General features: G+C 43.2%; 1 protein-coding gene across 1 annotated transcript in view; it reads left to right on the forward strand.

Moving 5' to 3' along the window:
• Window positions 1-19,263: 19,263 nt before the first annotated feature.
• The window catches only part of LOC130602491 (opsin-5-like), a 29,557-nt gene continuing 21,092 nt past the window's right edge, over window positions 19,264-27,728 (forward strand). Inside the window, exon 1 of the mRNA XM_057415388.1 lies at window positions 19,264-19,666. Within this exon, the coding sequence (XP_057271371.1) occupies window positions 19,546-19,666 (121 nt within the window). The 5' untranslated portion in view covers window positions 19,264-19,545. The remainder of the gene's footprint in view (window positions 19,667-27,728) is intronic.

Consider the following 27,728-nt stretch of genomic DNA (forward strand, 5'->3'; position numbering starts at 1 on the left):
ACCAAAGAAAACAATTTGGATTTTCCCACCAGCTGCATTTTTGGCCTTCAGGAATATTATATTGCCCACCCCAAGCAGGCTGGTGTGCAGGAATTCTTTCCAGTGGGATGGCAGCATTGCTGTTGAAATGTCAGTTCATTTTTATCTGTAGACAAATCATTGACTGCTCCCAGGAATGTTTCTCCTTCCGCTTGGTATTGCCTTCTCAGGAAAACTAGTTGTGCAAAATAAATTCCATGTAGATCATGCTGCTTATCTGCATATTTGGAATCTGTGGTTGCAAGATGCCTAAATTAGCAGGGAATTGCCCCAAAACACTTGGCAGCTATTTCTTCATGAAAAATTATCTCCAGAGTATTGCCTGTATTCACCTCTTTCCAACTTTCATTGAAGGCTGGGAATTGTCCTTGAGATGAATTTGGAAAAGAGAAATGCAGAACCACTGTCACTTTCAGCTCCAGAAGAAGTTGAGATTGTCCACTAGTGATAGCATGAAAATAGTTGAGAGCTGCTTCCTTCTGTGTGCATCTGTCACTGATGCGAGGAGGTAACTGACTGTATCAGACTAACTAAAACTCATTCTCAGCAGAAATGCTGAGCTTTTGCCTGAAATTGAGCAATTGCTTCCTCTAAATGCATATCTGAGATCATGAAAGACTGGGCCCTTAGAAGGCTCCGCTTTGCACTCACTGCAGTGAGCAATCCCCCTGTGAACATTGTGGACACAGCAGCACAGCATGGCACTGCAGGTGCCTGTTACACTGAACAGCACACGAGCGGCTGCATAAGTACTTGGTGTTGAAAGAGGGTCTTGTAGAACCACTGCTCCTCACTGTGGTGACAGCTCCAGTAGGATAGGGCCCTTGCCATCCTCAAGATTTCTATGGGGTATTTCAACCATGAGGGGTGGACAAGGAGGTCTTTCTTCCTGTTTCTGTAGACATTGCTTCTTCAGCGCCTCATTAAGTTTTTGTACTGCTCTGAACTGATTTCAGAAGTCGAAGTTAAGTATGACTTTGCTGGCTTAGAATGGTAAGTGTTGAGACTTGGGGTGAAGATTTGAGTAAAATCCTATAGTCTGCAGGGCAATTTGAAGAGACCTATATCTAATAATGTACATTTGGGTTAGCAAACTATTAACGATTGGGTTTGTATGTTCGTGTACCCTTTGACATAGACCGATAGTGACATTTGCCTTTTAAATACTGATCAACAGCTCTGTTGACTGCCTATGGGCAATTCTGCGCTCTTACAAATTGCTCCCAGAACAAAGTTCACCTATGTAGCCAGGATTTTTTTCAAAGCTCAAAGATTTTAAAAGCCTGTTTACATAAACAAGTGTATGAAGGAACACAGAATGGATTTCAATGGATTTCATTAGTAGTATCCCTAAACAATTCACAGGCATGTTTCAGTAGCTAGAGCAGTTCTGGGAACATGAGCTGAGAACACACCACGCAGACCATATCCCTGGCATTCTCTTGCAGAAACTATTCCCTGGAACTGAGAAACAGTCGCCTCCTCACAGCTGAAAGCAACCACAGGCATCATCAGGAGATGGCTATATTCTTTGCCCCTATGGAAGCCGCTCAGAAACACATAGAAATCAGCTGCAAATGGATGGACCTCAGAAGGTAAGACCAGATAATGCTGCAGGGCAGGGCTGGCTGGCTGGCTGTGTTGGCTGCTAGCACGGAGAAGCACTGTCAGAGCCAGGGACAGCCACTAATGCAGAGGGTGTGAGGCTGAAATGCAGTCTGGCTGCTGCAGGCTAATGAGTATTGAGCCCAAAAGAAGAGAAGGGGCTGTTGAGGAGTGGGTGAAAGAAGGGAGGTTGTCAGTGCATGATTTGGTAAGAGAGAGTGTGCTGGGAGACTGAAAGCCCCATTTTGTCTGCTGGTGTGAGCTGGCTTGTTTATGGAGGCCAGTTCAGTTGTCAAAGAGCTGGGCATTAGAGGGACTCTGTTTTTCTGCTTGCTCCGTCATCCTGTGCTAAGGGGAAAACAAAACTGGGCTGCACATGCATCTGTGTGGCACCGTCCTGCTGGGGTCTGTAATGGCTTCTCATAATCTTTGCACAGACTTCACAGTTCGGAGATTATGCACACCATATCAACCTTCCTAGTGTCTACCAGACCTTTAGGCTTACTAAACTGAACGTCTATTCTATTGTGATCTGGGGCAGCGCAGGTGAAATTAGCAAGGGGTAAGTGATATTTATTCTGCTGTGAATTGTACCTCGTATATCTGCAGGGTGGAAGAGACTTCTGTCCTTTTTAAACTGAGCGTTCACAGCATGGCATCAAAGGCAGGACCGGTACAGGTAACCATGGTGATTGAGAATTGTACCTGGTGGTGTCTAAGGGCCTGTATTACAGAACAGTGTGAGTCTGCCTAGTTGCAGGATGTATAGGAGTCCTGCAAAGACTGCTAAATAGTGTTGTGACTCTTCCAGCTTGCTGCTTCATGGCTTCTTCAGCAAGTGGATGCAATTTTGCTGTGAGGGACGCATGAGTGTGGGGTGTGTTGCTAGAGTAGACTGGGGATGCAAAGTCTTCTGGGGTCCACTCTGTCCCAGGGCCTGTTCCAAGGACACACCAGTCTGCTACAGGACACAGCAGCAGAAGGCTCACATTATTTGAGCCATCTGATGGCTTTTCCCATTGAGAACACCAGCGGAGTTATCATCAGAAACAGGGATATCTTTGTATTCATGTGCATTCTGGAACCAGCAGTTTTATATGGTTAGTGTTAGAGATGGTCAGGATTAACATCCTTTCTGGAGTCAGACTACTGGATGTTGCAATACCTCTCCATTTAAAAGGTGGACGTGAGCCTCTCCTCTTCTGATCCTTATTTTCTGCTAGAACCTCAGTAATGGTCCGTGGCTTTCTAATATCTGAAGATTGCCGTTTACAGACGACAAGTTTTCTTCTATGGCATTTAAGAGTAATATGAGTTAGTAAGAGTTCTTTCTAAAATTACATTTTTTAAGTATTTTCTCTCCCGCAAATGTCAGTCTGAAATTCATGTGCCTGCCACAGGATGGCAGCAATCGGTCACCTTTGGAGCATCCTCTGTCGGATCGAGCCTTGTATTTCAAGATGAAGTCCAAAGCTGAACTATTCACACGGCATCACTCTGTGAAGATGATATGACAAACACGGGAAAGCCTTTGTGTATTCTTATTCATTATTAATGAAAACCATGTTTTACAAAGCCTATTACAGTATGGTAATTTGGCTAAGTTACAAAAGGGGATAAGCTCTGAATACCTTATCATATAGTAATCAATATGGGAGTTCAAACTTTGGGGAATTAAATACTGAGGGTGCAGTATGTAATATATTTTTAATGCTCCCCAGTGAGTGCATATTTAATTCTTAACAAAATCTGAGGGGTTTCACCCTTTAGGCTTGGGTTTCCAGTACCATCTGGTCATCCAAACAGTACCTCACTGCACTGTGATGGGGTTACTGCAGTGTGATGCATGGCTGTGATATACCTTCAGTTTACCTGGAATTCAGTGTGTGTTTGAAGTCATTCAGTGCCTGGAGCCAGTTATTAGCATGTTAATGTTTATGTACATTTACTTACAGTTAGTTTGCAGTCATCTCATCTGAAACAATAAACCATTTTTATATTCAGGCTTCTTTGAAGTCACTTGTTGCGGTCCCTGGTTGGTTCTGTGGTCAATGTCATCAGCTGTGACCAGTGACCTGCCTCAGCACTGACTGGTAAAAGCAGTAAGATGCTATGTGAAAACTGAAGGGGATTTAAAGCCTTTAGTATGTAAAGGATCTTGTGAAATGGAATTGTTCTTTGAAAGTTCCACTTTGGGAAAGCTGAGCCTTTCTGTTAGAAACTACAGTTTTAAAAATCAGAAAGTGCAGGGATAAAGCAGGAGCTGTAGCCAGCGAGCTCTCTCCCTGTCCTGCTGCCTCCAGCCAGGGACCTATATCTCCATCTCCACTACTGTAGGTATGTGCACCAGTGCTGGAGTGCATGGCCAGTCTCTCTTCTTCCCAGGACTAATAAGGTTTACAAACACGAGTGTCTGTAATCGGGACAGTGCTGCTGAAGAGGTGGTTCAGCTGCTCACAGAACCACTGGGGGAAACAGACAGCGCTTCAGTCTCTCTTCTTACCAGTTTGGGTGTCTGTGCTGTGAATCACAGGTTAACTCAGTCTCTTCTATCTTGTGGTCACGGTGTGTGTTCGTAAGTTCCCTCTTTCACATTTCCTTTTTCCTTTTCATGTTGGGATAATTGTCAGGTGCCTCGTGCAGCCCCTCTGTATGGACTCAGAAAGGCAGGACATCAGGTTAGATACATGACATCCTTGTCTCTAAATTGGAGAGACATCAATTTGATGGATGGACCACTCGGTGGATAAAGAACTGGCTGGATGGCTGCACACAAAGAGTTGTGGTCAATGGCTCAATGTCCAACTGGAGACCAGTAACGAGTGGTGTCCCGCAGGGATCGGTGTTGGGACCAGTCTTGTTCAACATCTTCGTCGCTGACACGGCCAGTGGGATTGAGTGCGCCCTCAGCAATTTTGCCGATGACACCAAGCTGTGTGGTTCGGTTGATACCCTGGAGGGAAGGAATGCCATCCAGAGGGACCTCGACACGCTTGTGAGGTGGGCTGATGCCAACCTCATGAGGTTTAACCATGACAAGTGCAAGGTCCTACACCTGGGTCGGAGCAATCCCAGGCACAGCTACAGGCTGGACAGAGAAGAGATTCAGAGCAGCCCTGCAGAGAAGGACTTGGGGGTGTTGGTTGATGTGAAAATGAGCATGAGCCAGCTTCAGTGTGTGCTTGCAGCCCAGAAAGCCAACTGTATCCTGGGCTGCATCCAAAGGAGCGTGACCAGCAGGTCGAAGGAGGTGATCCTGCCCCTCTGCTCTGCTCTCGTGAGACCTCACCTGGAGTATTGTGTGCAGTTCTGGTGTCCTCAACATAAAAAGGACATGGAACTGTTGGAACAAGTCCAGAGGAGGCCACGAGGATATCAGGGAACTGGAGCACCTCCCACATGAAGATAGGCTGAGAAAGTTGGGGCTGTTCAGGCGGGAGAAGAGAAGGCTGCCTGGAGACCTCATAGCAGCCTTCCAGTATCTGAAGGGGGGCTATAGGGATGCTGGGGAGGGACTCTTCATTAGGAAGTGTAGTGACAGGACAAGGGGTAACGGGTTAAAACTTAAACAGGGGAAGTTTAGGTTGGATATAAGAAGGAAATTCTTTCCTGTTAGGGTGGTGAGGCACTGGAATGGGTTGCCCAGGGAAGTTGTGAATGCTCCATCCCTGGCAGTGTTCAAGACCAGGTTGGACAAGGCCTTGGGTGATATGATTTAGCATAAGGTGTCCCTGCCCATGGCAGGGCGTTGGAACTAGATGGTCTTAAGGTCCTTTCCAACCCTAACTATTCTATGATTCTATGATACAAGGAAGAAGTTCTTTACCGGGAGGTTGGTGAGGCACTGGAACAGGTTGACAAAAGAAGCAGTAAATGCTCCATCCCTGTCAATGTTCAAGGCCGGTGAGGTGTCCCTGCCCATGTCAGGGGGGTTGGAACTACATGATCAGAAGGTCCTTTCCAGCCCAAACCATTCCAGGATTCTGTGCTGGGAGGCTGGAGTGTACAGCATGCACAAGGGCACACCAGAAGTGAGGCAGCCACAGCTGAGAACTGCACAGTGAAGGGAAGTGCCCTCGGGAGAGAAGCAGGTTACCTGATGCCTAGGGAGCACCAGAGACAAGCAACTCTCCCAAGAGGGCATAATACCAGCTGCGAGGCAGTCAGTGTGGTGACTGGTGTCAAAGAGGGTGTGAGGAAGGCAAGTGACAGAGAGAAAGCCCTGTACTGAAGTAGAGCAGAAGTGGGCTCCTTCAGGCAGCTCGTAGCTGGAGTGCTCAGCTTCCTAAAGGCAGAGATAGGAAAACACTAGAGTAACATAAAAGGGAAATCTCAGCCCCAGAATGAGCAAAAAATGGTGCTATGAATTTCAGGTTGTCTTGCTAAAAAAATAAGCTGGTATGATTCAGTGTGGAGAGCCTAGTACCAGACAAGATGTGAGACTCTCAAAGCTGTTAATAGCTCTCTGGCAGGTAGACTTTCCTGGCTGTCTCTGCTAGCCCACGTAGCAATGTATTAATTGGTGTTCTGGAGCAGTCTACTGAAAATATGTTTGGTTTTGTCCATTCTTTTCCCTGCACGAATGATGTGTGCTGAGTGTCTTTGCCCAGCTGTTTGACATCATGTCCCTTTGGAGTCTGAGAAGTCATTTTCAGTATTGGAAGGAAAATATCCTGAGACAGTATAATACTGGGATGACACATTTTTATATCACAGAGGTGGATAATCTGAGGCTGTGCCAGGAATAGTACTGAGAGAAGCAGCACTTCTGCTCCTCTTTGCGGCAGAACCCCTTTTCCCATGGCGTGGGAGGCAGAATCCTTCCCAGCACCGGCTGCGTATGATGGGGGTAGATTGGGCACATCCACATCTAAAGTGAGACAAAGCATACTCTCTGGGGACTTGTGTGGAGGTGCTTGGCATCAGAAAACAAAACTACACGTGGAAAGCCCTGACAGAGGTACAAAAGGAATAACCCAGATCCACCATCATTGACGGTGTCAGACCAGAAGTAGGATCGAGGGCCTATTTAACAAAACGTGCCTCCTACTTATCCCTGAGATTTTAGCAAGTGTACATAAGGAGAGGGAACAATTGAGCCATTGGCAAGATCTTTATGATCTCATACGGGACACGGATTTAGGTTATAGATTTAAAGGTTTAGGAGGATAATTCCGAATTAGATGTGTTCAGCCAGAGCTCTCCACTTGTCATTCCTGAAGTGCCCATGCAGGCTCCTGAGCTGTGTACTGCTACACAGGGTCAGTGTCAGGAAAGCATGTGAAAGATGGTTTCCCTCTGCTGTTCACACAGGTCAGGAGATTTTCATTCTCATCCAACAGCTTGTTGCAGCCTTTGTATCGATCTGTTCTCAGTCTCCTGCTGGCAGCAGCTTTTCTTCATAGAAATCCCAAATGGTGAAAAATCCAGCGTTTCTGCACAGCCACCTCAGCTGCCGTGCAGTGAATGATTTGCCTGGCTGTTTTGCTGTGGTGAGAGAAGAGAGGCACCACCTACTGTCTATGACCAATTGCTATCATTTTTGTGAGTTTCTCACTTGGAATTACCTGGATGTCTTTCCGTGTGACTTTATCTTGCCCCAGATGGAAGGGGATGTTTAGTAGTAGTACTGCCAGTATGTGTAGCTCTACCACTCCCCATAGTAAGAAGATCAGTTCCTGTAGCCTTTTGAAGAAAACTCTCAATAGCCTTGAGCTTTTCAGTTCTCCTCCTTTCAACCAAAGTATGATTGAAAACGTTATGAGAAAGAAAATACATTTGATCTCTGGCCCGGTATCAGGAGAGATCCCTGCACCCACAGGTGCAAACAAGGCTCAGATCGCTCAGCTGATGGGTGACCAACCCCTGAGCTTGGCAGGGATCTGCTGGGTTTGCCTGGGCAAATAAAGCATCCTTTGTGGAACACCTTGGCACCCTAACGGTGAAAAGTGCTGTTCAAATTTTAGGCTTTATTTTTCCAGTTTTCATTGGTAAAGTGACCCAAGGGCTGGCGGACAGCATTTTGAAAGCTCACTTTTTGCTTGTCTATGAACAATAATTGTCTCTGTTTCCCTCTCAGCAGATGCAGTCCTGCCTGACCTGCTCAAAGGATTATGAGTCAAAGTGGGCAATGCGGTATAGTGCCTGACTCCTGGGCCATGTCGTCAAGCTGCACAGTTTTGATGTAACTCCTCACCTCTTCTGACCTTGCTTGGTAGTGTGTGCTTTTGCCCAAATAGGCAGCCCATTTACTTACACACAAAGCAAACAGTCCTGAAAAGCCAATACTGCTCCTCCTGAAGTGCTGGAGATCTTTGCCATTTATTTGCAAGATTAGAGGGTTATATTTTCCAGGTAAGTCACTCTGAATTCCTTACTGGAGTTGTTTGTTCCCGTTTCATCTTGGAGAAGTCCATCCTTTTTCTGAAGTGCTCTCAGAGCAGAGTCCCAACAAAAGTACTGGTGTTTTAAAGCATCCAAGGGAAAGAAGAGGCAGTGTTTGCTCTTCTGGAGAGCTTGTGTTGTGCTAACTCTTTTTCTCTTGTAGGAATGCTACATTCAGTCACATGGAAAAGCTGTTTGCAGACACATGCGGCTCTTCAGTGGATGTTACTGATAGCTATTACCTATGCATTGTTGTCAGCCTTTTGATTTGAAGTTGCACTGTCAACATAATTTTGTTAAGTAGATCAATTTAGAAATGTGACATTTCTAAAAAATGTGAAATTTAAAACAAAAAATATTTTTGTCTTTAGATACGTCTTGCTTCAGTGTTTACCATGAGGAAGGCTGGCATCTATAGCCTATATTTCTGTGTACCACTAAGGCATCTTGAAGACTGCTGAGGTGATGGTCTTCTGTAAAACTGTTGAACCCAAGCTTGTGGTGAAGACACAGACAGGTGCCACTATTGCCTTTTCTTAGTGTCCTTTTAACAGAAGAGGTTGGAAAGCATATTAGTAACTTTCACTTGGCATTATTAAAGACTGAGAAAGCTTTTCCTGAAATTTTTTGTAATCCATATGTTTAAAACTCCTTCACAGGCAGCTGGGACTGGCACATAGTTTCAGATTTGCTAGGGAGAAGCAGGCTGATAGAGTGATACATAAAGTGATGGCACACATGCTTTTTCTTTAGGAAATTATGCTGAAATGAATTTCAGCATCAGAAAATCCAGTCAATTGAGAGAATCTACCTTCTGTTTTTGTAGAAGTCCTGGGGTTTGAATGGGGGGAAAAAAAGAAAAAGAGCATTTTAGCTCTTTTAAATCCTTACAGAAGAGGTTGTACAGACAATCAGCCTTTCCTTACTCACAAAAGGCTCAGGAAGAGAGAGTGGAGTGGGCAGTGGTGATGGAAGGTAGATACAGGCTGAAGTGCTACAATACAGACGTCTGCCTCAGTGCTCTTATCATCCCAACATCACCCCCACTCTTTGGCAAACATGTATGGCTGTATGCACAGTTGATCTGTCTTTCAGGTAAAATCTGGAGCTCTTGTATTGCAGATTCAAGAGGCTGTTCTCTGGAGGTGCTGGGGGTGAAGCATGGCTGGTGGTGGTGATGAGGCTCAGGTGTTAGTGGAGCAGGAGTGCTGCCTCTCCTCCTTTGACGGTTCTGAAATCACCAGCTGGTTGTGTTTTATCTATAGGTTAACCTATGATGTATCTGTAGTGCTAAGCAGAGGTCTGAACTCTAACATTCATTTGGCGGAGCTGTCTGGCATTACAAAATACCCAGAGATTCTGATATTTTTCACTTTCTTTCACCAGTCTTGTTGCGAATGAGAGTTGTTCTTGTCTTTGGTAAATGAAAGTTCAATGGGGTCAAAGCTGCTTCTGTAAAATCCCACTGCTTGCATGGATGTGCAAGTCCTTCTTCTCTAACAGAGTGAGTGTACTTTAATTTGCTTTAGAAGTATTGTATATACAGTATATTGGCAGAAATCTGTCTGCTATAAATGCAACTTAAATTCTCAGCCAGAATGGAGTCCCTGCACAAAACGTTTTTATTCTGCCAGAGCAATGCTTCTGTTGAAACCATTCATGTGAGGAAATGATATCTGCCACAAAACTCACGTTTTTTATTACATGACCCAGATACTTGGGATTTAAACAGAATTCCTTTGGCAGTCACACGAAAGAGCCAGTAGGTACCTAGTACTGAACCAAACCTCAGTTTGCTTTTCCAGGAATTGCACTCCTGATTTCTTCCCCACGTTTGGAAGAGAAACTGAAGTAGGTTGTCCAAAAATAGTGGTTCCACTGACTCTCCAGAATGTGGACGTTAATCTTATATTCATATATCCTGTTCAAGAAGGGACCTTTATCATTGTGTAAGTAAGAGTACAATGTTTGGGTCTTCTCTAATATGTTTTCGATGTATTATTGCACAAGGCAAGTGCTATCCTGAAGTAAACTAAGTCATGTAATGGGAAGGAGTTTTCTATTTTCCTCTTTCTTTGGAGCTTAGACATAATGGCTTGTGAGTGCTGTTACTTTAATGTATGAATCAAAACCTTGCATAGGAGAAACATCAAAGGGCAGTATTTGCTGGTAAGGAACAATGTGTAGGAGGTAAGAAGTATCTAATTCTCAATAAAACTTTATACTCCTGACTTAATTATGTACTGTTATATACCTTGCAAGTAATTCTATGACTGCTTATAACTGTTTTCAAGTGATATGATAATACATTAGGTGCTTTCCAAGCTCTAATCTCTTTTGGGGGAGTGACATTCTTGGTACTCTGGAAATGTCCATTAGTCCTGTTAGGTCATGGGATGTGCAGGAACATTAACTAGATATCAGAAGAAAAAGCATTTTTTCTGTTTGGCACCCTGAGAGGATGCATTTTCTCTGATTTCCAGCAGAAAACCAGTCAGTGTATCACAGGAAGCCCAGAAACTGTAAGTGCAGAAGAAACCAGCATGTCTAGGATTGTCTAGCATGTCTGCTATAGCAGTTTCCTAGGCTGGTCACTGGTCCGAGAAAATTCTATTATCTGCTCCCACACCTGCTGAACCTTAGCAGTCTTTAATATCTTTGTATTAAAGACTTCATAGGAGCTTACGGTACATAGTTTATAATAGCAACTGGCACCTGGAAACAATTATGCGGATTTAGCTGATGGAAGAATAATACCACGTTAAGATTATTCATGTTTTCAATGATTTCCTCATCCTGTGGTGTATTCTCTTAATCCAGGATTAAATTCTAATTGTGGCTAAGTCCTTGGAAAGCTCATTGATTTGAATGGAAGTTTTAGGAAGCCGACATATCTGAGATTTGAAGGGGAAGTTGAAGGGTGTGAATCTTACTACCTTGTAACTTCTTAATGTTTTGTGCAAGGCAAGCACAAATTAAATAAAAGGAATCAAGAGAGAATCCTTGAAGGCTCAGTTTTCAGACAAGGTGGCAAAGGCAATGAAATGAAAGCACAGTGCCTTGGGGTTTGCTCTCATTTATGCGGCCTGCACACAATCCCTTATGAACAGGTTAAGAGAAAAGTCTGTGCTGTTTTGCTAGTTTGGATGTTGGAGCTAAGCATGGAAAGCAAAAGCATCATCAAAAAAGAAACCCACACTTTCTTCAAAGTGGCCAGAATCAACCTGTGCATAATTTGATACAGGACAAGAATAGAGGGAGTTGAGCAGGAGGCTTGCTTTGCTCTGTGAGTTTTATATGAATGAACAAAAGTTCACTAAAGCCAAGGCAGCTCTATCTAGCTACTGCCTGATCTGTGTAACCTGTAGCCCCACAAATACAGTTATTGCTGTTGCTAGTTGTATGCCGCAGGCTATGTGCTAACATTGCAGTATTAAGGCATGTCAGGCTTGCTTTGCTTCAGCTTGCAAAGCCTGAAACTTTGTTTTAGCTGGCTTAGCTGTGACAGCGATATTTTTTAATTATCAGGTGACTGTTTCCTGATTTGTTTCACTTATTGGATTTTTTATATATATAATCCTGGGATATAACCACAATTGTACAGCCAGGAAAAGCAAGTAGTTATTCTACGTAGAATGAAATATTTATGACACTGTCTTAATGTTTCAATGTAGGAGACTGTAGGCCTGCCCTGGGCGTGAAGGACTTGCCTGTGACAGCCCAGTGTGCTGTGGAGAGGAGCGCAGACATGGGAGTATAAGAGAAGAGGGCAGTCAGCTCAGGGCTATGAACAGCTCAGCACTAAACAATTAAATGTAAAGCCAGGAGCAGGGCAAAACCAGCTTACAGATAGCAGAGAAAAGAGAAAAGAACTATACAATATACCTAAGATACCTTTTACATAGGACATTAAGACATAATGTGGAGTTGCAGACCAAATAAAAAGAGCAAGTTGTAAAGCATGAAAGAAAATGCGCAAAAATAGCCCCAGGTGGACCTTAGAAAGAAAAGGAAGCAATCAGCAGCTTCAACATCATGTTCTTCCTGGCAAAGAAGAGGAAGTAACCTCTACCACCTCCTCCCAGCAAAATCGTAGGGAAACTGATGACTCCCTGTAACCTTCCCCCTGAATGAAGCCAACAGTCCAGAGACTTTCAAGAGAAAGAGTGGAAGGGTAAGTATAACACCTGGGAGAAGGGTAGATGCCAGAAGTGCGTGTTTTATCGAATTATTCTTGAGACTTTTTCCCATGTGAGTATTCTTTATTTTTTTTCTTTTGTCATAAATGAAATACTTTGAGATGCTTTATGCTGCCTTTTTTTTGGCCTGTATAATTCTCTATTTTTCCAAATTTGCAATAGCTTGCTTAGTCCCTAGAATGCAACTTTGAGATTCTCCTGTCACTGAAACCCTGCTGACACATGAAATGCTGGGGGGGTGGGGTTGCCTTTTCTACAGAGAGTGATTTCTTCACTTGAGTCAAAGTGACAGTTACTCTGCCTGTTATAGCACACACCAGAATTCGGTAAGCAGAAAAAAAACTTTTTTTTTGTCTTTTGAACCAGCACCTAAGGAATTAATTTCACATCCTTTGTTCACAGTAATTCATAATAAAAGGCCCTTTCCTATTAGCAACCACCAGGCATGCTCTGTACTGAGCATTTGATGCTGTCCCGCACGACATCCTTGTCTCTAAATTGGAGAGACATCAACTTGATAGGTGGACCACTTGGTGGGTAAAGAACTGGCTGGATGGCTGCACACAGAGAGTTGTGGTCAATGGCTCAATGTCCAGCTGGAGACCAGTAACGAGTGGTGTCCCGCAGGGATCGGTGTTGGGACCGGTCTTGTTCAACATCTTTGTTGCTGACATGGACAGTGGGATTGAGTGCGCCCTCAGCAAGTTTGCCGATGACACCAAGCTGTGTGGTTCAGTTGATACCCTGGAGGGAAGGAATGCCATCCAGAGGGACCTTGACACCCTTGTGAGGTGGGCTGATGCCAACCTCATGAGGTTTAACCATGACAAGTGCAAGGTCCTACACCTGGGTCAGAGCAATCCCAGGCACAGCTACAGGTTGGGCAGAGAAGAGATTCAGAGCAGCCCTGCAGAGAAGGACTTGGGGGTGTTGGTTGATGAGAAAATGAACATGAGCCGGCTTCAGTGTGCGCTTGCAGCCCAGAAAGCCAACCGTATCCTGGGCTGCATCAAAAGGAGCGTGACCAGCAGGTCGAAGGAGGTGATCCTGCCCCTCTACTCTGCTCTCATGAGACCTCACTTGGAGTATTGTGTGCAGTTCTGGTGTCCTCAGCATAAAAAGGACATGGAACTGTTGGAACAAGTCCAGAGGAGGGCCATGAGGGTGATCAGGGGACTGGAGCACCTCCCATATGAAGACAGGCTGAGAAAGTTGGGGCTGTTCAGGTGGGAGAAGAGAAGGCTGCATGGAGACCTCATAGCAGCCTTCCAGTATCTGAAGGGGGCCTATAGGGATGCTGGGGAGGGACTCTTCATTAGGGACTGTGGTGACAGGACAAGGGGTAACGGGTTAAAACTTAAACAGGGGAAGTTTAGATTGGATATAAGGAGGAAGTTCTTTACTGTGAGGGTGGTGAGGCACTGGAATGGGTTGCCCAGGGAAGTTGTGAATGCTCCATCCTTGGCAGTGTTCAAGGCCAGGCTGGACAGAGCCTTGGGTGAGATGGTTTAGTGTGAGGTGTCCCTGCCCATGGCAGGGGGGTTGGAACTGTATGATCTTAAGGTATTTTCCAACCCTAACTGTTCTATGATTCTATGTTTCTATATCTGACTGTGAAGAGTTGCTTGTAGTTTTGCGGTTTGATCCGTTTGTAAGGATCAGTTTCCATGGTTCACGATATTTGCAATGCCCTTAAATTCTGTATGAGGTTGCAGGCATGTTATATGATGCAAGCCCATATTTGTGGAAAAAGGATACTCTGGTTTGGGTCCCCTTTCAGTTGGAGAGCACTGAAGTGCTGTTGCGTCACAGTAAAATTGCCCCGGTGACATTAAGCCACTGCTTTGAAGTAGGTTCATCTGAATGTGCTGCTATAATGAGCTCACCAATGATGACTGGAAGGCTTTTAAAGCAAAAAATACAAGTTTTGCTAGAGCGGGAACTACAATAATGTATTTGGTGTTTGCATGGGCCTTTTTAAATACCAAAAAGACCCAGTGCAACTCATGAAGACAGGCTGGAAATAAAAATGCTCAAATCTTGAACTCCCCTGTGCCACAGAGAGGATCCTGCCTTCCAGCCAAATTTCTACTCTTCCTTATTGGCTATTGAGAGTTCCTGGTCCCCTCTCTTCCCCTGGAAACTGTCATCTCAGAAGCAGGTCTTCCCACCCTTCACTGCTCTCTCCCATGAACTGATTCAGCTGCCCAGAAGGTTTTAGTTTTCTTTAGCATCCCCTGACCTACCCAGTTTAAGTTCAGCTCAGAATAGAGAGTTTAAATAATACAAAGCATCAGACACCTAACCTGCACAAGGAAATATCTTTGAATATGAAAAAAAGCATACATATGAAGCTGCAAAATAGTTTGTTTTCATACTGCCATCAATTTAAACACAGTGTTCCCTGAGAAATTGTTAATTTCAAGCTATATACTGCAGTAATAGGCACTAACCAAACATTTTTTCTGACAGGTAATTTTCTAGATCTGACAGAAGCTAGAACACAATCCCTCAGAGAAACATTAGCTTTCAGGATTGATGAGAATGAGAGTAAAGTATGAAAGAGAGCAGGCTAAACTCCATTAAAATCATGGCAGAAGCATGGATTTTACAATATATTAATTACATGATGTAATAATTTCTTTAACTGAAGTTGGCAAGTAACCTAACACAAGAGCTGAAATGCTGTTTGGATATTCAGCTAGAGAATGCATTGAGTCCCTTTGTTTTCCTGCTAAAATGTCATAGCAAAGGAACAGCCTAGGATCAAATGGGCATAATTTGAAACATCAGTGGTTGTGCACATTTCACATTATGATCACTCTTCAATGCAAATATTCCAGATATGGTTTTCTGCTATAAAATTGGAGGCTGCTATGCTACCATCAGGTGAACCTTTGCAACAAAAGAGTTTACAGGCGAGCTATTCTAAGTGGCATGCACCTAGAATAGTCAATCTCACTCATCCATAGAATCATAGAATAGCTAGGGTTGGAAAGGACCTTAAGATATCTAGTTCCAACCCCCTGCCATGGGCAGGGACACCTCACACTAAACCATCTCACCCAAGGCTCTGTCCAACCTGGCCTTGAACACTGCCAAGGATGGAGCAGTCACAGCTTCCTTGGGCAACCCATTCCAGTGCCTCACCACCCTTACAGTAAAGAACTTCCTCCTTATATCCAATCTAAACTTCCCCTGTTTAAGTTTGAACCCATTACCCCTTGTCCTATCAGTACAGTCCCTAATGAAGAGTCCCTCCCCAGCAACCTTATAGGTCCCCTTCAGATACTGGAAGGCTGCTATGAGGTCTCCACGCAGCCTTCTCTTCTCCAGGCTGACATGTTTTAAGCCTTACCGACCTGATTTGATTAGAGGAGTTTTTTTCTTTTAATTCAGTGAGTGTTAGAAGAGCCACTTGCCTTCCAGTGACAAAAAAGTATTTTTATTCCACAAAATAGATTTCTATTTGCTTATGGTTTATTGTAACCCATGCCTTCTGCAAGTTTTTCCTTTTGGTCCTCCCTCTTTTGTCCCTTTCTTAATCCATGTGTAAGAGGTATCATGCAAAAATAGCACTGTGAGAATTTACACTACGTTTCTGACAAAATCATTTCTTTGGCAGCTGCACATTCTCGGTTGTCCTCTGGGAAAGCAGGTGCTTGTTACAAACATAAATCATATGTTTTCTGTCACACACAAATGTTAATTCTTGGTATTTTTCTGTTATGATGTAATGGGAGCAGTTGGTAAACTGGACTCTGATGTAACTCTACTGTATCAAGTATCTCAGGCCAGTTAATGCCGCTGTGATACTTGCCTTGCTGTGCTGGTATATATGTCACTTTGAAAGCGTCTGGAGGGTTGGATAGGGATTAACAGGCTGCTGCACATTTTTAGCAGCCCAAATAGGAGCTACCTGCCAGCTTACATCCGCTCTAAACTGGCTTTGCCTGTAGGCTCAGAGACCATTTGTCAGTTTGCAGCGTCCATAAAATGGGCTTCATTAACCTGTTGTGTCATAACCTCATTTCATTTCATCACTCACTTTAATCATGTATGCTGACGTATTGGTGGCTTTGGAGGGTTTTCTCCTTCATTAACCTTCCAGTAACAGCTGCAGTAAAGCCTCAAGTGTAGCCACAAGTATTAATTTCTTATATTCTCCTATACATAGCATAGATGTTTCAGCTTCTGTTGAACTTGAAAATGTGGCTTACTAATGGTATTAAAATCCACATTCTGCCTTGTGAGGTCAGATTTCAGCTGGCAGGATAGTGTGCACAGTTGACCCTAGTCCACTTATGCTGGTTGTGCCATTCCTTCCTCACAGGTCTACAGATTGCAGTTCACAGGAGGACTGAAACGCCCATCTCAGATGGGCATTGCTGTGCATGAACGTGGCTCACTCCGGCTCCCAGATCTGTGTGCCCCCCACCTGATTTTATGGGATAGGATCATTGGCTGAGAGAAAGCCTTTATGGGCAGGTGTTGGGCGCTACAGCAACTTCTTTTCCTGCAGCTGATGGGTCTCATGCAACCTCCTGGCGGGGAGGTTGCACTGGGGACAAATGCACCCATGAGAGGTTTGGGCAAGCAGGGTTAATGGATAGCAGCATCACTGTACCAGTCTCCCAAGGCACGTTTGCAAAGCTCCTGTTCCTTCTGTGGAGCCAACCTGTAGCTCCTACAGAATTAGGAAAGGGGCATTTCAGGGTCCTTTCATGTCCAAATAATTTTTTCAGTTGCCCTCCCACAGCTATGTTGAGCACAGTAATTTTTCCCTATCACCACAGTGGCTTACTTTTCTTCTCCTTTTTATGAAACTGCCTGCAGCATATACTGCTCTAATCTTTCCAAAGCACTTCACAAAGATGATAGAGGCACTCAGGGGTAATCTCTGTGAGGCCAGTGAATTGGTCAACACCAAAGCACTGAGAGACATGAAACGAAGTGACTGTACCCTGCAGAGGGAGCTTTCCTCTCATTTGGAGGCACAGTGACCTGTGGACACATGAAACAAACCACAGGAGTTTGCAAAGTATCTGTCCCTTATTGAAGGATGCCACAGGAGGGAGTGGATTAAGGAGAAAACTGCAAGCAGGCCAAGATATTAGTCAGTGTAGTGTGTGAAGAAGGGGGTACGGGGGAAATCATCAAAAGGGTTGCTTGACCAAGGAGAACATTTCACTCTGATGTATTTTTTATTTCCTTGATATCCAAAGTCCCTGTTTGTTTGTTCTCATCTCATTACTATTGCAGTGTGCAAAGCTTGGCAGAAGACTTTCTCATTTAAACGGAAAGTTGAAGTGTCCATGGAGCTGCAGTGTTTATATGAAAGAAACTTGGAGCTGGGAAAAGTCAAAAAAGTTCAGGAGTTCAAGGCAAATAATTTGTCTTTTACTGTAGCAAAAAGGAAATAATTGTCATTGTTACTTTAAAGTGCTTGTGCCTAAAGGTCACATGTATGTAGATCATAGTTTCCTTGAATGGCTTGCATGAAAAATGCTCTCTGCTGGTTGTCTCTGTCCCTGTTTAATCAAAGCCATGAGCACTGGCATTTGTGTGACAAAGGATGCCAAACTCAGAGTTTGAAGTCCAAACCTGTGCCAAATGCCATGGAGAAACTGCTTGTGCATAAAAGTAAGTGATCAGCGAGGATGCTCTACCACCTCAGCACTGCCTGTACCTGCCACAAGGTAAGTCCCAGGTCACTCTGTCACAGTTTGCTAAGCAGTGTGCTTTAGGAGGCTTGTTAGAGTGAAACTCCGGCTGCCTGTAGACAGACATAGGAAGAGGTCTGTACAGAAAATCAGCAAGGGGTGGGCTGTGGCTAGAGAGTGGGAAAATCAGGCCATTTGGCTGCTTAAAAGGGATCTATGGGAGCTGCCAGAGCAATGCTGCAGACTTTAGGTTGGAGAAACAGAGTGCAGTGCTCCAGTGTGGTACAAGAGGAAGATAGTCAGTGACTAGTCAAGCCTAACACTCTTGCGAGGGACTTCAGTGAAGTGAGTCCCTGCCATCACCATTAGCTGGAAGGTTGATGTCTTTCACTACAATGAGGTTATTTCTCCTTCTTCTCGCTGTAAATAATTGCTCTCCCCTTTTATTCTTGTCACATTGCCTTTATTTCCCTGTCTCGTGTTGAGGCTATCATAACAAACACAGGGAAAGCCTGATAGGAGGGGCTCAATCTGCCTCAGGAGGGACAAAACCAGCCCAGTGGAGGTTCCCAGTGAAGTGCTTTGCTTCCTTCAGCTGGGTGCCACCACAGGGGATGATTTGCTGCCCTGGGGTGGGAAAGTACAAGTTGGTTGGGAACAAAGAGGCACACAGGGACTTCAGTGCAGCCAAGAGTGTGTTGCTCACCAGGAATACTTTGCTGCCTCAGTTGCATTAATTCAGTCTCAAATGTTTTAATGATGACTACAGCCTGCTTGGTGACAGAGGCCATATCTGAAATACAATCATGAATGCCTCAGTAAAGACTGCAGATAGATACTCCAAACTGACTCACTTAAATCACCTGTGATATGTCTCTTCAATAATAGGACATCCCATTTTTTAAACAGTGTGGTTAAGTCCAACTTTACTTGGAGCACACTAGACTGGACGCTGCTTAGCAGTCTAAAAATACAATTCAAAAAACTTACTTTATTTCTTTCAAGCTGTACTGGAAATTATCTTCCCTTCTTTTTAAATTAGCAATTATCCTGCTGATGAAGTAACTTCATAGCTGATTCCTTCTGCTACGATAAAGTCACTTTACCAGGCAATGATCCCTCCCTGGAGTTTTTTACTGTGACACTTTTTTCTTTTTTTTTTCTTTTTTTTTTTTAATCAGTGTAAGGTTTTTCATTAATTTCATTTGAACTAAACCCCTGCTGGTCTTCTGTGAAAACAGACAAAAGTACTGCTTTTTGGTAGCATATCGGTATGCTCCCTGTTTGTGGGTGTGCCTGTGAGCCTGTAGCTTATGTGGTATCGCCCTGGTTTAAAGCAAGTTTTCTTTTTGTCAGAGAGATACACACTCGTCATTAAAGGTTTCTGTATGTAGCAGTAATAAGGCTATAAGGAAATCTGCTGTCTTCGGCTGTCCACAGATTCACAGACTGTATTAATAGATAGGATTAGTGAAGAACAGGTCAGAAGGCTGCAAAGCTCCTGTCCCTTGAGATTTCCTTCTTTAGATCATTAGTCTCATTGAAGAGCTCTCTTCAATACAGGGAGCAGAAACTGAGGAAAAGGCTGGAGCCATTTTATTTCCCCAGGACACACTAAAGAAAGGGCAATTTCTGGGTCACAATCCCTGCTGAAAATGTCTGTCCAGTTTTCTTCACAGGCACCCTGGAGGAACAACAACATCAGTTTTCTGAGCAGAGAAGCAGCTGTAACAGAGCAAGGAGAGACTATCATAGGTTTCTACCTACTGGCTTTAGGTATGTTCTCAGCTTGGTTGTGGAAGGAAGCTCCTAGAGTTTGGTGTCAAGTTCAAAATGATTCATTTGGGTTTCATCCCTAACGGAACAGGATGTTAGAAAATGCAATTTGTCAGCTATTAGAAGACCACAGAGGTACAGCTTTCTTTTGTTAAAAGGAGATTAGTAACCAATGCAGGAATCTTGAGGGGAAAGAAAGAGTAGTCAAGCCTGTAAACTTTAATGCTCATTAAACTTAATATGTAGGAAGATTTTAAAAGTACCCTACCAGAAGTATGTGATATTGCTGTGTCTTCTCGTGTCTTGGTAGCACTGAATGTTCCGTGATTTCCAGTTTTGACTGCTGAAGGTTAGTTGGCATCCTACAATTACCTCCTGCAGAGACAGAAAGTATGGTTCTGTATGTTCAACTTCTTTTTAACTGTTTTCAACATTTTTTAACTATTTGTACTGCTCTTTATTTAAACATTTGATACACATAGAAATTAACTTTTTCAAACAGCATCTGTGAAAGATCTAAATACTAGAACATTATCCTGTGTTAGCAGCCACAATACCATGTGTTTACTTTGGTCCTGCTACAGGGCAGCTATTGTAAGTGTATAATAAGGATTTGAAAATGGTACCCAATATGAACTCACTTTGATCCCAACGCAATTTTGACTTGTTTGTTTAGATATTGTCTATGTGGGGCTGACTCATTGTAGGGTACAAGGAAACTTTATGAAATTCCAAAGAATGCATGGTTGCTAGGTAATCAAAGTTTCCAGCCGTTTTTCCTCACAGGAAAATACAAGAAAATGTAAGAATCATTAAATTTGTTCTTCTAAGGAGCATATATAAAAATATTTCTCTTTTTAAATGATTGATCTAAACAGGTTTTTTTCTAAGCTTATTACATATTTCAAGTAGCTTACTAGCTCTCAGCTTGTCCTTGAGAAAGGTCTGTGTAAGTTACAATATAAAATGCTAAGTATTGTAACAAGTTTACATGAGACTCTTTTTGCCTATAAGAACTAGTGAGGAAAAGGTTGTGTTTAGAATAAAAGCAGAGATTCTAGTAGAAAAATATATGGCTTCTATCTTAGGAGACTTAATTAGAAGAGTGGCCATAAGATAAATCAGACTTGTTCCAATTTATCCCCAATCTGTTCACATCTGCGTATCCCTTCATGAATGGCTGGGAAATGGCTGCAGCATCAGCTAAAGAATTAATCAGTTGCATTTAAGACTAGAAGGAAGATCTTAGGTCAGCAAGGCCAGTCGCCTGCTGTGACAATATATAATCTCATTTATGAACCTATTATGCTCTGTCCTTTGGCTGGCTAGGGTTCTTTTGGTGTTGCTACCACTTTTCCGATTGACAGCCTGTTCCTGATTGTGTTTCTCTGTTGGGTAGGAGCCTTTCCATATACACTTAGCTAAAGTGATTACATCAAATTTATACTGGTTTTGTCACTCCATTTTTTTCCTTTTTTTTTTTTGCCTGCAGTTAACACCTACAGCCAATCTGTTTTCCTGAAGGAGCAATCATACCCTGTAATCAACCTTTGCGTTCCTATATTAAGCAAGGGTTGTTGGATTTTAGTTTGGTTGTTTAGGTTTTTTTCTAATTATAATTTATTTATATATAATTATACATATTTACTATACATATAATTTATTTAGCTCCTGCCATAATATTGCTATCTTTTCCCCTGTCATCCCAGCCAATCACCTTTTACACTGCCTTTTACATCCTGGACACTTCTTTTTTTTTTGTAACTTATAGCCAGGGCTGAATGCTGCACTCAGGCAAGGTCTTGCCATCTCCATTCACAGTATTTACACTTCCCCAGCTCTACTGATCCCTCTTAGTGTTGCCTCTTGTCGTGGTTTAAACCCAGCTGGTAACTCAGAAGCATGCAGCTGCTTGCTCACTCCCCACCTTATTCATCCCTCCGCTCCTGGAGGGATGGGGAGGAGAATTGAAAGAATGTAGCTCCCATGGGTTGAGATAAGAACAGTTTAGTAACTAAGGTGTAACACAAATCACTGCTGCTGCTACCACCAATAGTAATAATGATAAGGGAAATAACAAGGGGAGAAAATACAACTGCTCACCACCCACTGACTGATAGCCAGCCCTACCCAAGCAGCGATCTTGCCCTTCCAGGTAACTGCCCCCAGTTTCTATACTGGGCATGACGTGCTGTGGTATGGAATACCCCTTTGGCTAGTTTGGGTCAGGTGTCCTGTCTCTGCTTCCTCCCAGCTTCCCCTCTTCCCTGGCAGAGCATGAGACTCAGAATGTTCTCCGTTGGAGTAAGCATTACTGAGCAACAACTGAAAACTTTGGTGTTATCAGCGCTGTTCCCAGGCTGAAAGTCAAAAGCACAGCACTGCACCAGCTGCTAAGAAGGAGAAAAATGACTGCTACTGCTGAACCCAGGACACCTCTGCATCACACTGGTAGTTCAAAATCCTTCTATTAATTGACCAACAGAGGTGTTTGCTGCTTCCTAATGGTTCCACACCTAGCAAATACTTTTTAAAGTACCTATGTGCCTGAGCTTTTAGGTTGTTTATTAGGTTTTGATTGCTACAGATCCTTCTGGCAAGCTTACAAGTGCTTGGCATGTCATAGCTGCTATTCTTGAAACTTACCTCTAGATGCAAGTCTCAAGTTGCACTTCTTGTGCAGTGTATGTAACCTGTCCTCACGTATTTTACTCCTCAAAGGTCTACTGCCGCACTTCTGCAAGCACCAACCATAACAATTTCCAGCTGTTAGTTTTATGTACACCAATATCTCTGTCTAGCTGGGGAGCAGAGATGTAGCAGAACAAAGTGCTCTGTTACACAGACACCCTTTTGCCTTTCTGGCAGCAGCAGCCAAAGGCCACTCCGTGTGTTACCTTCCCATACCTGCATTTCCATAAGGATGTGGAAAGACAATCTGCATTTGCAGTATTTGATGGGTACTTCCTTATACAAAGTCCCAGAGATGTTCATATTTATTACCGTGGGGTTTTTGTTGCCTTGGAAAACAGCTTCAGTGATTACACTTCTGATGCTGCTACGTGTTTTCTTCTCTTTTGAATCTGAGTACACCAGTGCAGTTCTTTGCGAATTTCGCTGCACATTTCCAGTGCCACAGGGCTGTATGTGGTTGATGTTAACACTTACCCAGAAGATGGGGGTCCTCTGCATCTCTTCACCTTCTCAGGATAAAGTCCAAGCAAACTTTTTTGGGTTTTGGCCAAGTCTTCCCACAGTGGTACATCTTGACAGAGGACGTGAATATCCAAGAGCCATGATCTAACAGCTTTTGCTGAGATGAGGCCTCTTTACATGTCCCCTTCTGGAAATTCTCGTGTCATAGGTAAGGCAGATGTCATACGGGACAGACAAGACACTGATGTATGCGGCATACAACATACTCCAGCCAGGCTATAACAGATCCAAACAGGAGGGTCCTCAGCATACTGCATGGAAACCTGAGCTCAAAGCTTGTGCTGGAATAGGTATCACATGCTAATGTCACAAGCAAACCAGCATCAAATTGCACAAGTGCTTTTTGCAAATGCTGATGGATTTTGAAATCACTTCAATACTTCTTGGCACCCAACTCACCATTTCATCGTTCCCCTTGCTAATGCTTTGGCCAGAGGATCAGCAAAGTGGGGGAAAAATGCAATGCCAATCCCAAAGCAGTGAGCATCATAGTGTTCTTAGAGGGGCTGTCTGCAAGTGACAACAGCTACTGGTTTAGGTCAGCTGCCTCAGAATCCCCTTTCTGAAGGCAACACTCTGTTTTCATCCTTCCCTTCCATGAGCTCAGAACTGTCTTTGACAGACAAGTGAGAGCTTCTCCTACTGCTAGCATTTCATCTTTTTGCCTAAGCCCTGAGTGGCCTGGTACCATGGAAAATCCTTGTCTAGTTTAAATTATTAGGTGTGACTTAAAAGTTCTGTCTACAGCTGCTAGTTAAGTCAAACGTAGAGCTGGGGGAAAAGGTTAAACATTTCTTATTCATAATTATTAATTGGAATTCTCAAATAAATTGTTCCTTTCTGCATATATATGCAATTTGTTCTGTGCTCATTTCCTCTATTTTCACAGTTAACTGGAACTGTTAGAGTGAATGCTTGGCATAAAAGGAAACTTTAAGTCAGTAGGAGATAATTTATTAGAGAACAGATTTTGACTTTTGTGAGTGCTTATAACAGCAAATAACGCTGAGAGCATTACCAATCACATTAGAAAAATGGAACAGACCACAAGACCCAAAGATGCTTTTAAATTGCATGCTTCCACATCATAATAGTAAACTGTTATTTGACAAGTGACAGAATGAGTGCTATTTTGGGACTTTGTTTGCCAGATTAATCTGAGAAGGTGGGAAAGGAAACAAGCTAGTCACAAAACATTCATCTACCAAAAATATTGCATTTATTGAACAAATGATCTCTCCACACTTTGTCAAGTCTAAAACACGATGACTCTTCTCCTTCTTGCCAAAATGGGCAATATGCCCTGGATAAGATAATGTGTATGTATAATTAGCAGTGAAGACTAAAAATGGAGCAGGTTCACTTCACAGTTGCAGTAGTTAATGACAGCTTTGCAAATTCCCTAGATTTTATCCCTGTTTTAAATAAAGCTTTCTAGTCTGAAAATCATTTACAACAGGCCTCTTCAGATAGACATTAGTGCTTGTGTGTAGGTAGTTAAATCAGTAATTCACTTCATTCATGCCTGCTCTATATATAGATGCTCAATCCAATTTCTGTCCTAGAGATAAAGTTATTTGCTGAAGGGAAAACATAGGTTGTCTTGTGACACGGAGCCTTCACCTTTTGCCCTCATTTATTGAGATTGTCCACTTAAAGGTCCCTGTATATTTTAAACTGCTGATGGGTGTGTCATAACACCATTTTTCTAATTCATTCTTGCCGGGCTTTACAAGTAAAAGCCAGGCAACTATGTCTAGCAAGAACAAGTCTAAGTACAAAGCATAATAACCTATCTTATCTGGGCACAGATGCAGTCATCTATTAGATGACTGGCTTGGAGCTATCAGTTCCCTTGTATCAAATTTAACTCTGCAAAACATGAATTGAATGTTAACAATAAAGTTGCATGCATCCTTGGGTGCTTATTTTTTTACCATCTCAGGTATATGAGAGAAAAATAGGGGAATGGATGCTCAGTATGGAGCGATTTGGCAGAAACCTTTGCAAAACTGTTGTACTCCCTCTTAGCTATTCTTGAGGTTAAACAGTCTCTGTTCCCAGTCACTTCCATCAGAAAAATTTTTAATATCCCCAAACACTCTTGCTGGCTACTTTATCAGTGTCTTCTTTGCTCAGGCTGGTAGACAGCATGCATATACGGGACTTTGTTTGATAGGGTTTTGGTTCCTGACTACCACCAGCTTGTTTGGCAGGCTTCCTGTGCCTCCCCTAAAAAGCATGGATAACAGCACCAACTTCCTTTGTGAAGCACATGCAACATCTGTGGATTTAAATGCTTTATTAGGGTGTATTATTCTATGACAAGGATTACTACTGAATTATATAAGGGCAATACAACATTTTTAACGTTGCTGTCCATCCTATTCCTTCTACCTCCCGATGTCTGAAATGTAATACCAAGTACTTTTCTGTGGGCATCAAAGGAGAAAGGTGATTCCTTAGATGTTCAATGTTTAGCATTCATCAACACTCATTTAATTGATGGTTGGAGAGCTGGAGCACCTCTCCTGTGAAGACAGGCTGAGAGAGCTAGGCTTCTTCAGCTTGGAGAAGGGAAAGCTCAGGGGATATCTTAGAGTAGCCTTTCAACACCTAATGAGGGCTTATAAAAAAATCTGGAGAGGGACTTTTTACAAGAGTACATAGGCATAGGAAAAGGGTGAATAGCTTTAAACTGAAAGAGAGGAGGTTTAGATTAGCTATTAGGAAAAGGTTCTTTATTATGAGGATAGTGAGACACTGAACAGGTTGCCCAGAGAAGCGGTGAGTGCCCCATCCCTGGCAGCTCTGAAGGCCAGGATCAACAGGGCTTTGAGCAACCTGGCCTAGTGGAAGGTGTCCCTGCCCATGGCAGGGGGTTGGAACTGGATGAGCTTTTAAGGTCCCTTCCAACCCAAACCATTCTGTGATTCTATGATACTGCCAGTCTCATAGTAGCTATTCTCAGTCCTGTCCTGTGTTAAAAAACATCAGTAATTATACATGATCTGTGTTTTGCCACTTCAGAAGGTCCAGAATCTCCTGATGAGCAGCCATATCAGACAGCATTACAGCTTATGAAGAAAATGTGGTGATTCCTCTCTGAACCTTATGTCAGGTTGAAGCGTTCAGTTTCTTCCTATCTGCTGTTTTTTCTCTCTCAGCGACATTTTGACCTCTGTTGGAACCTGTCCTTTCTCACCAGGATCGCCTTAGGGTGCTGGTGTTAGATTTGGGGTCTGGATTTTATTTTTTTATTGTATACTCTTGTGAGTGGCAACTTGCAAATAAGAAAAATGAAACAAGGTCCCTCAGCTGTTTCTTTCCTATCCGCTGTTTCTTTGAGATGCCACCTGGTGATAACAAGGACTTACAGCACTTCAAAATCCAGAGGTTTCTCTCTGGGCTCCTGACCTGCCTGTGGTCTACTCTGAGGCACATAACACCTGCAAAGCAGTTGAAGAGATCCCTGCCCTCGCTGAGGGTGTCAGAGCTATTGCTGGGCTTCCTCTGCATGGCATTTTCAATTTTTTCCCTGTTGCGATGTCAAGGTTTGGGGGAGGGAAGACGTCTGGTTCTTTTGGTTGGACCACTGGTTTTGTTACTCTGCAGTTTACTGAGGATTGGGTTCCTCCAGGTTTCTTGTCACAGTATTAATATGGTCTCCTGCCCAGACAGATCTCACGTTTTAGGGACTGGCTATGCCAGTGCCGGTTCTCCACCTGTTTTGGTTGAAAAGATTGTGCCTACCTGCAGAAATCATACTTGCTCTGTAAACTTATCTCCCTCAATGCTTCCATCATCCCCAACCTCAGTGTGTGAATGTAGTTCCAAAACATTTTCACAAATACTGTGTCTCTCTCACCTCCAGCTAAAAAATATATTGTGTTTTCAGAAGATGTTTTGCTTAATTTCTCCCTTAAGATACTTTGAGTGAAAACTCCCTTACCCTCCAGCCTGGGGCAATTGGCTGTGCAAGTTCCCAGGAGGTGCAGGTGTCTTTCACTGTAAGAGTAGCCCTCTTATCCAATACACTGTGTTGACAAAATTTTGCTATTTACAAAGGAGATGCCATTTTATTTTGTCTGCCATTTTAAAAGCACTGTGTCTTCGTATTGACAGGGAAAATATTTCCATGCCTACTGCCTTGAAAACTGTCGTACTTTACAGAAGGTAAAGCTGACATACACAAGCAATGCAACCACCACGTTTGCACTGCAAACTACCCTAATGCATTCTCAAAGCTGCAATCCTGCAGTGTCCTGCTCTGCCTATTTATAATACTTAACCTCAGACAGAAGTCAGAAATGATTCCTGACTTAAAGTGCATGCAACCATTCGAAATGAGACTTGATTAAGAAACATTGTCACCTAGTGGCCAGGATAAGTTGAATTTATTATTGTTGATCTTACCCTTATAATGAGATATATATAAAATATATGTATGTATTTCAGTGTATCATTGCACCAGAGACTATTTCTGATTAATACCATATGTCAACACATCATCTCTTCCCAGTTCAAAAGCTCTTTAGTAAATTATGTTTCCTCCCGTCCCTTCCAAGCTGAGGCAGCCAAGCAGCAAACCACCGGGTTCCTGACATATGGGGTTGTTAATGCTTCCTGAAGTAAGGCAGCTGCCCTCTTGCTACAACATCAAACCTATTAGCCATCTTTCATCTTGTGAACTCCTTTGAATATCCAGAGATGCTGTGCAATGCCATCATGCTGCGGGCACTCAAAGGAGGTGGTGTTCTGCTCTAAGTTACCAAGGTAAGGTGAGGCCACCTATGTCAGCAGTGGCAGATAAGAGACAATGGGGAGCTGGTGCTGCCCAACCTGC

The sequence above is a fragment of the Pezoporus wallicus genome, unplaced genomic scaffold (genome assembly GCF_028554395.1).
Source record: "Pezoporus wallicus isolate ANWC-B61680 ecotype Strahan unplaced genomic scaffold, APGP_CSIRO_Pwel_v1 contig_5352, whole genome shotgun sequence".
Lineage (NCBI taxonomy): Eukaryota > Metazoa > Chordata > Aves > Psittaciformes > Psittacidae > Pezoporus > Pezoporus wallicus.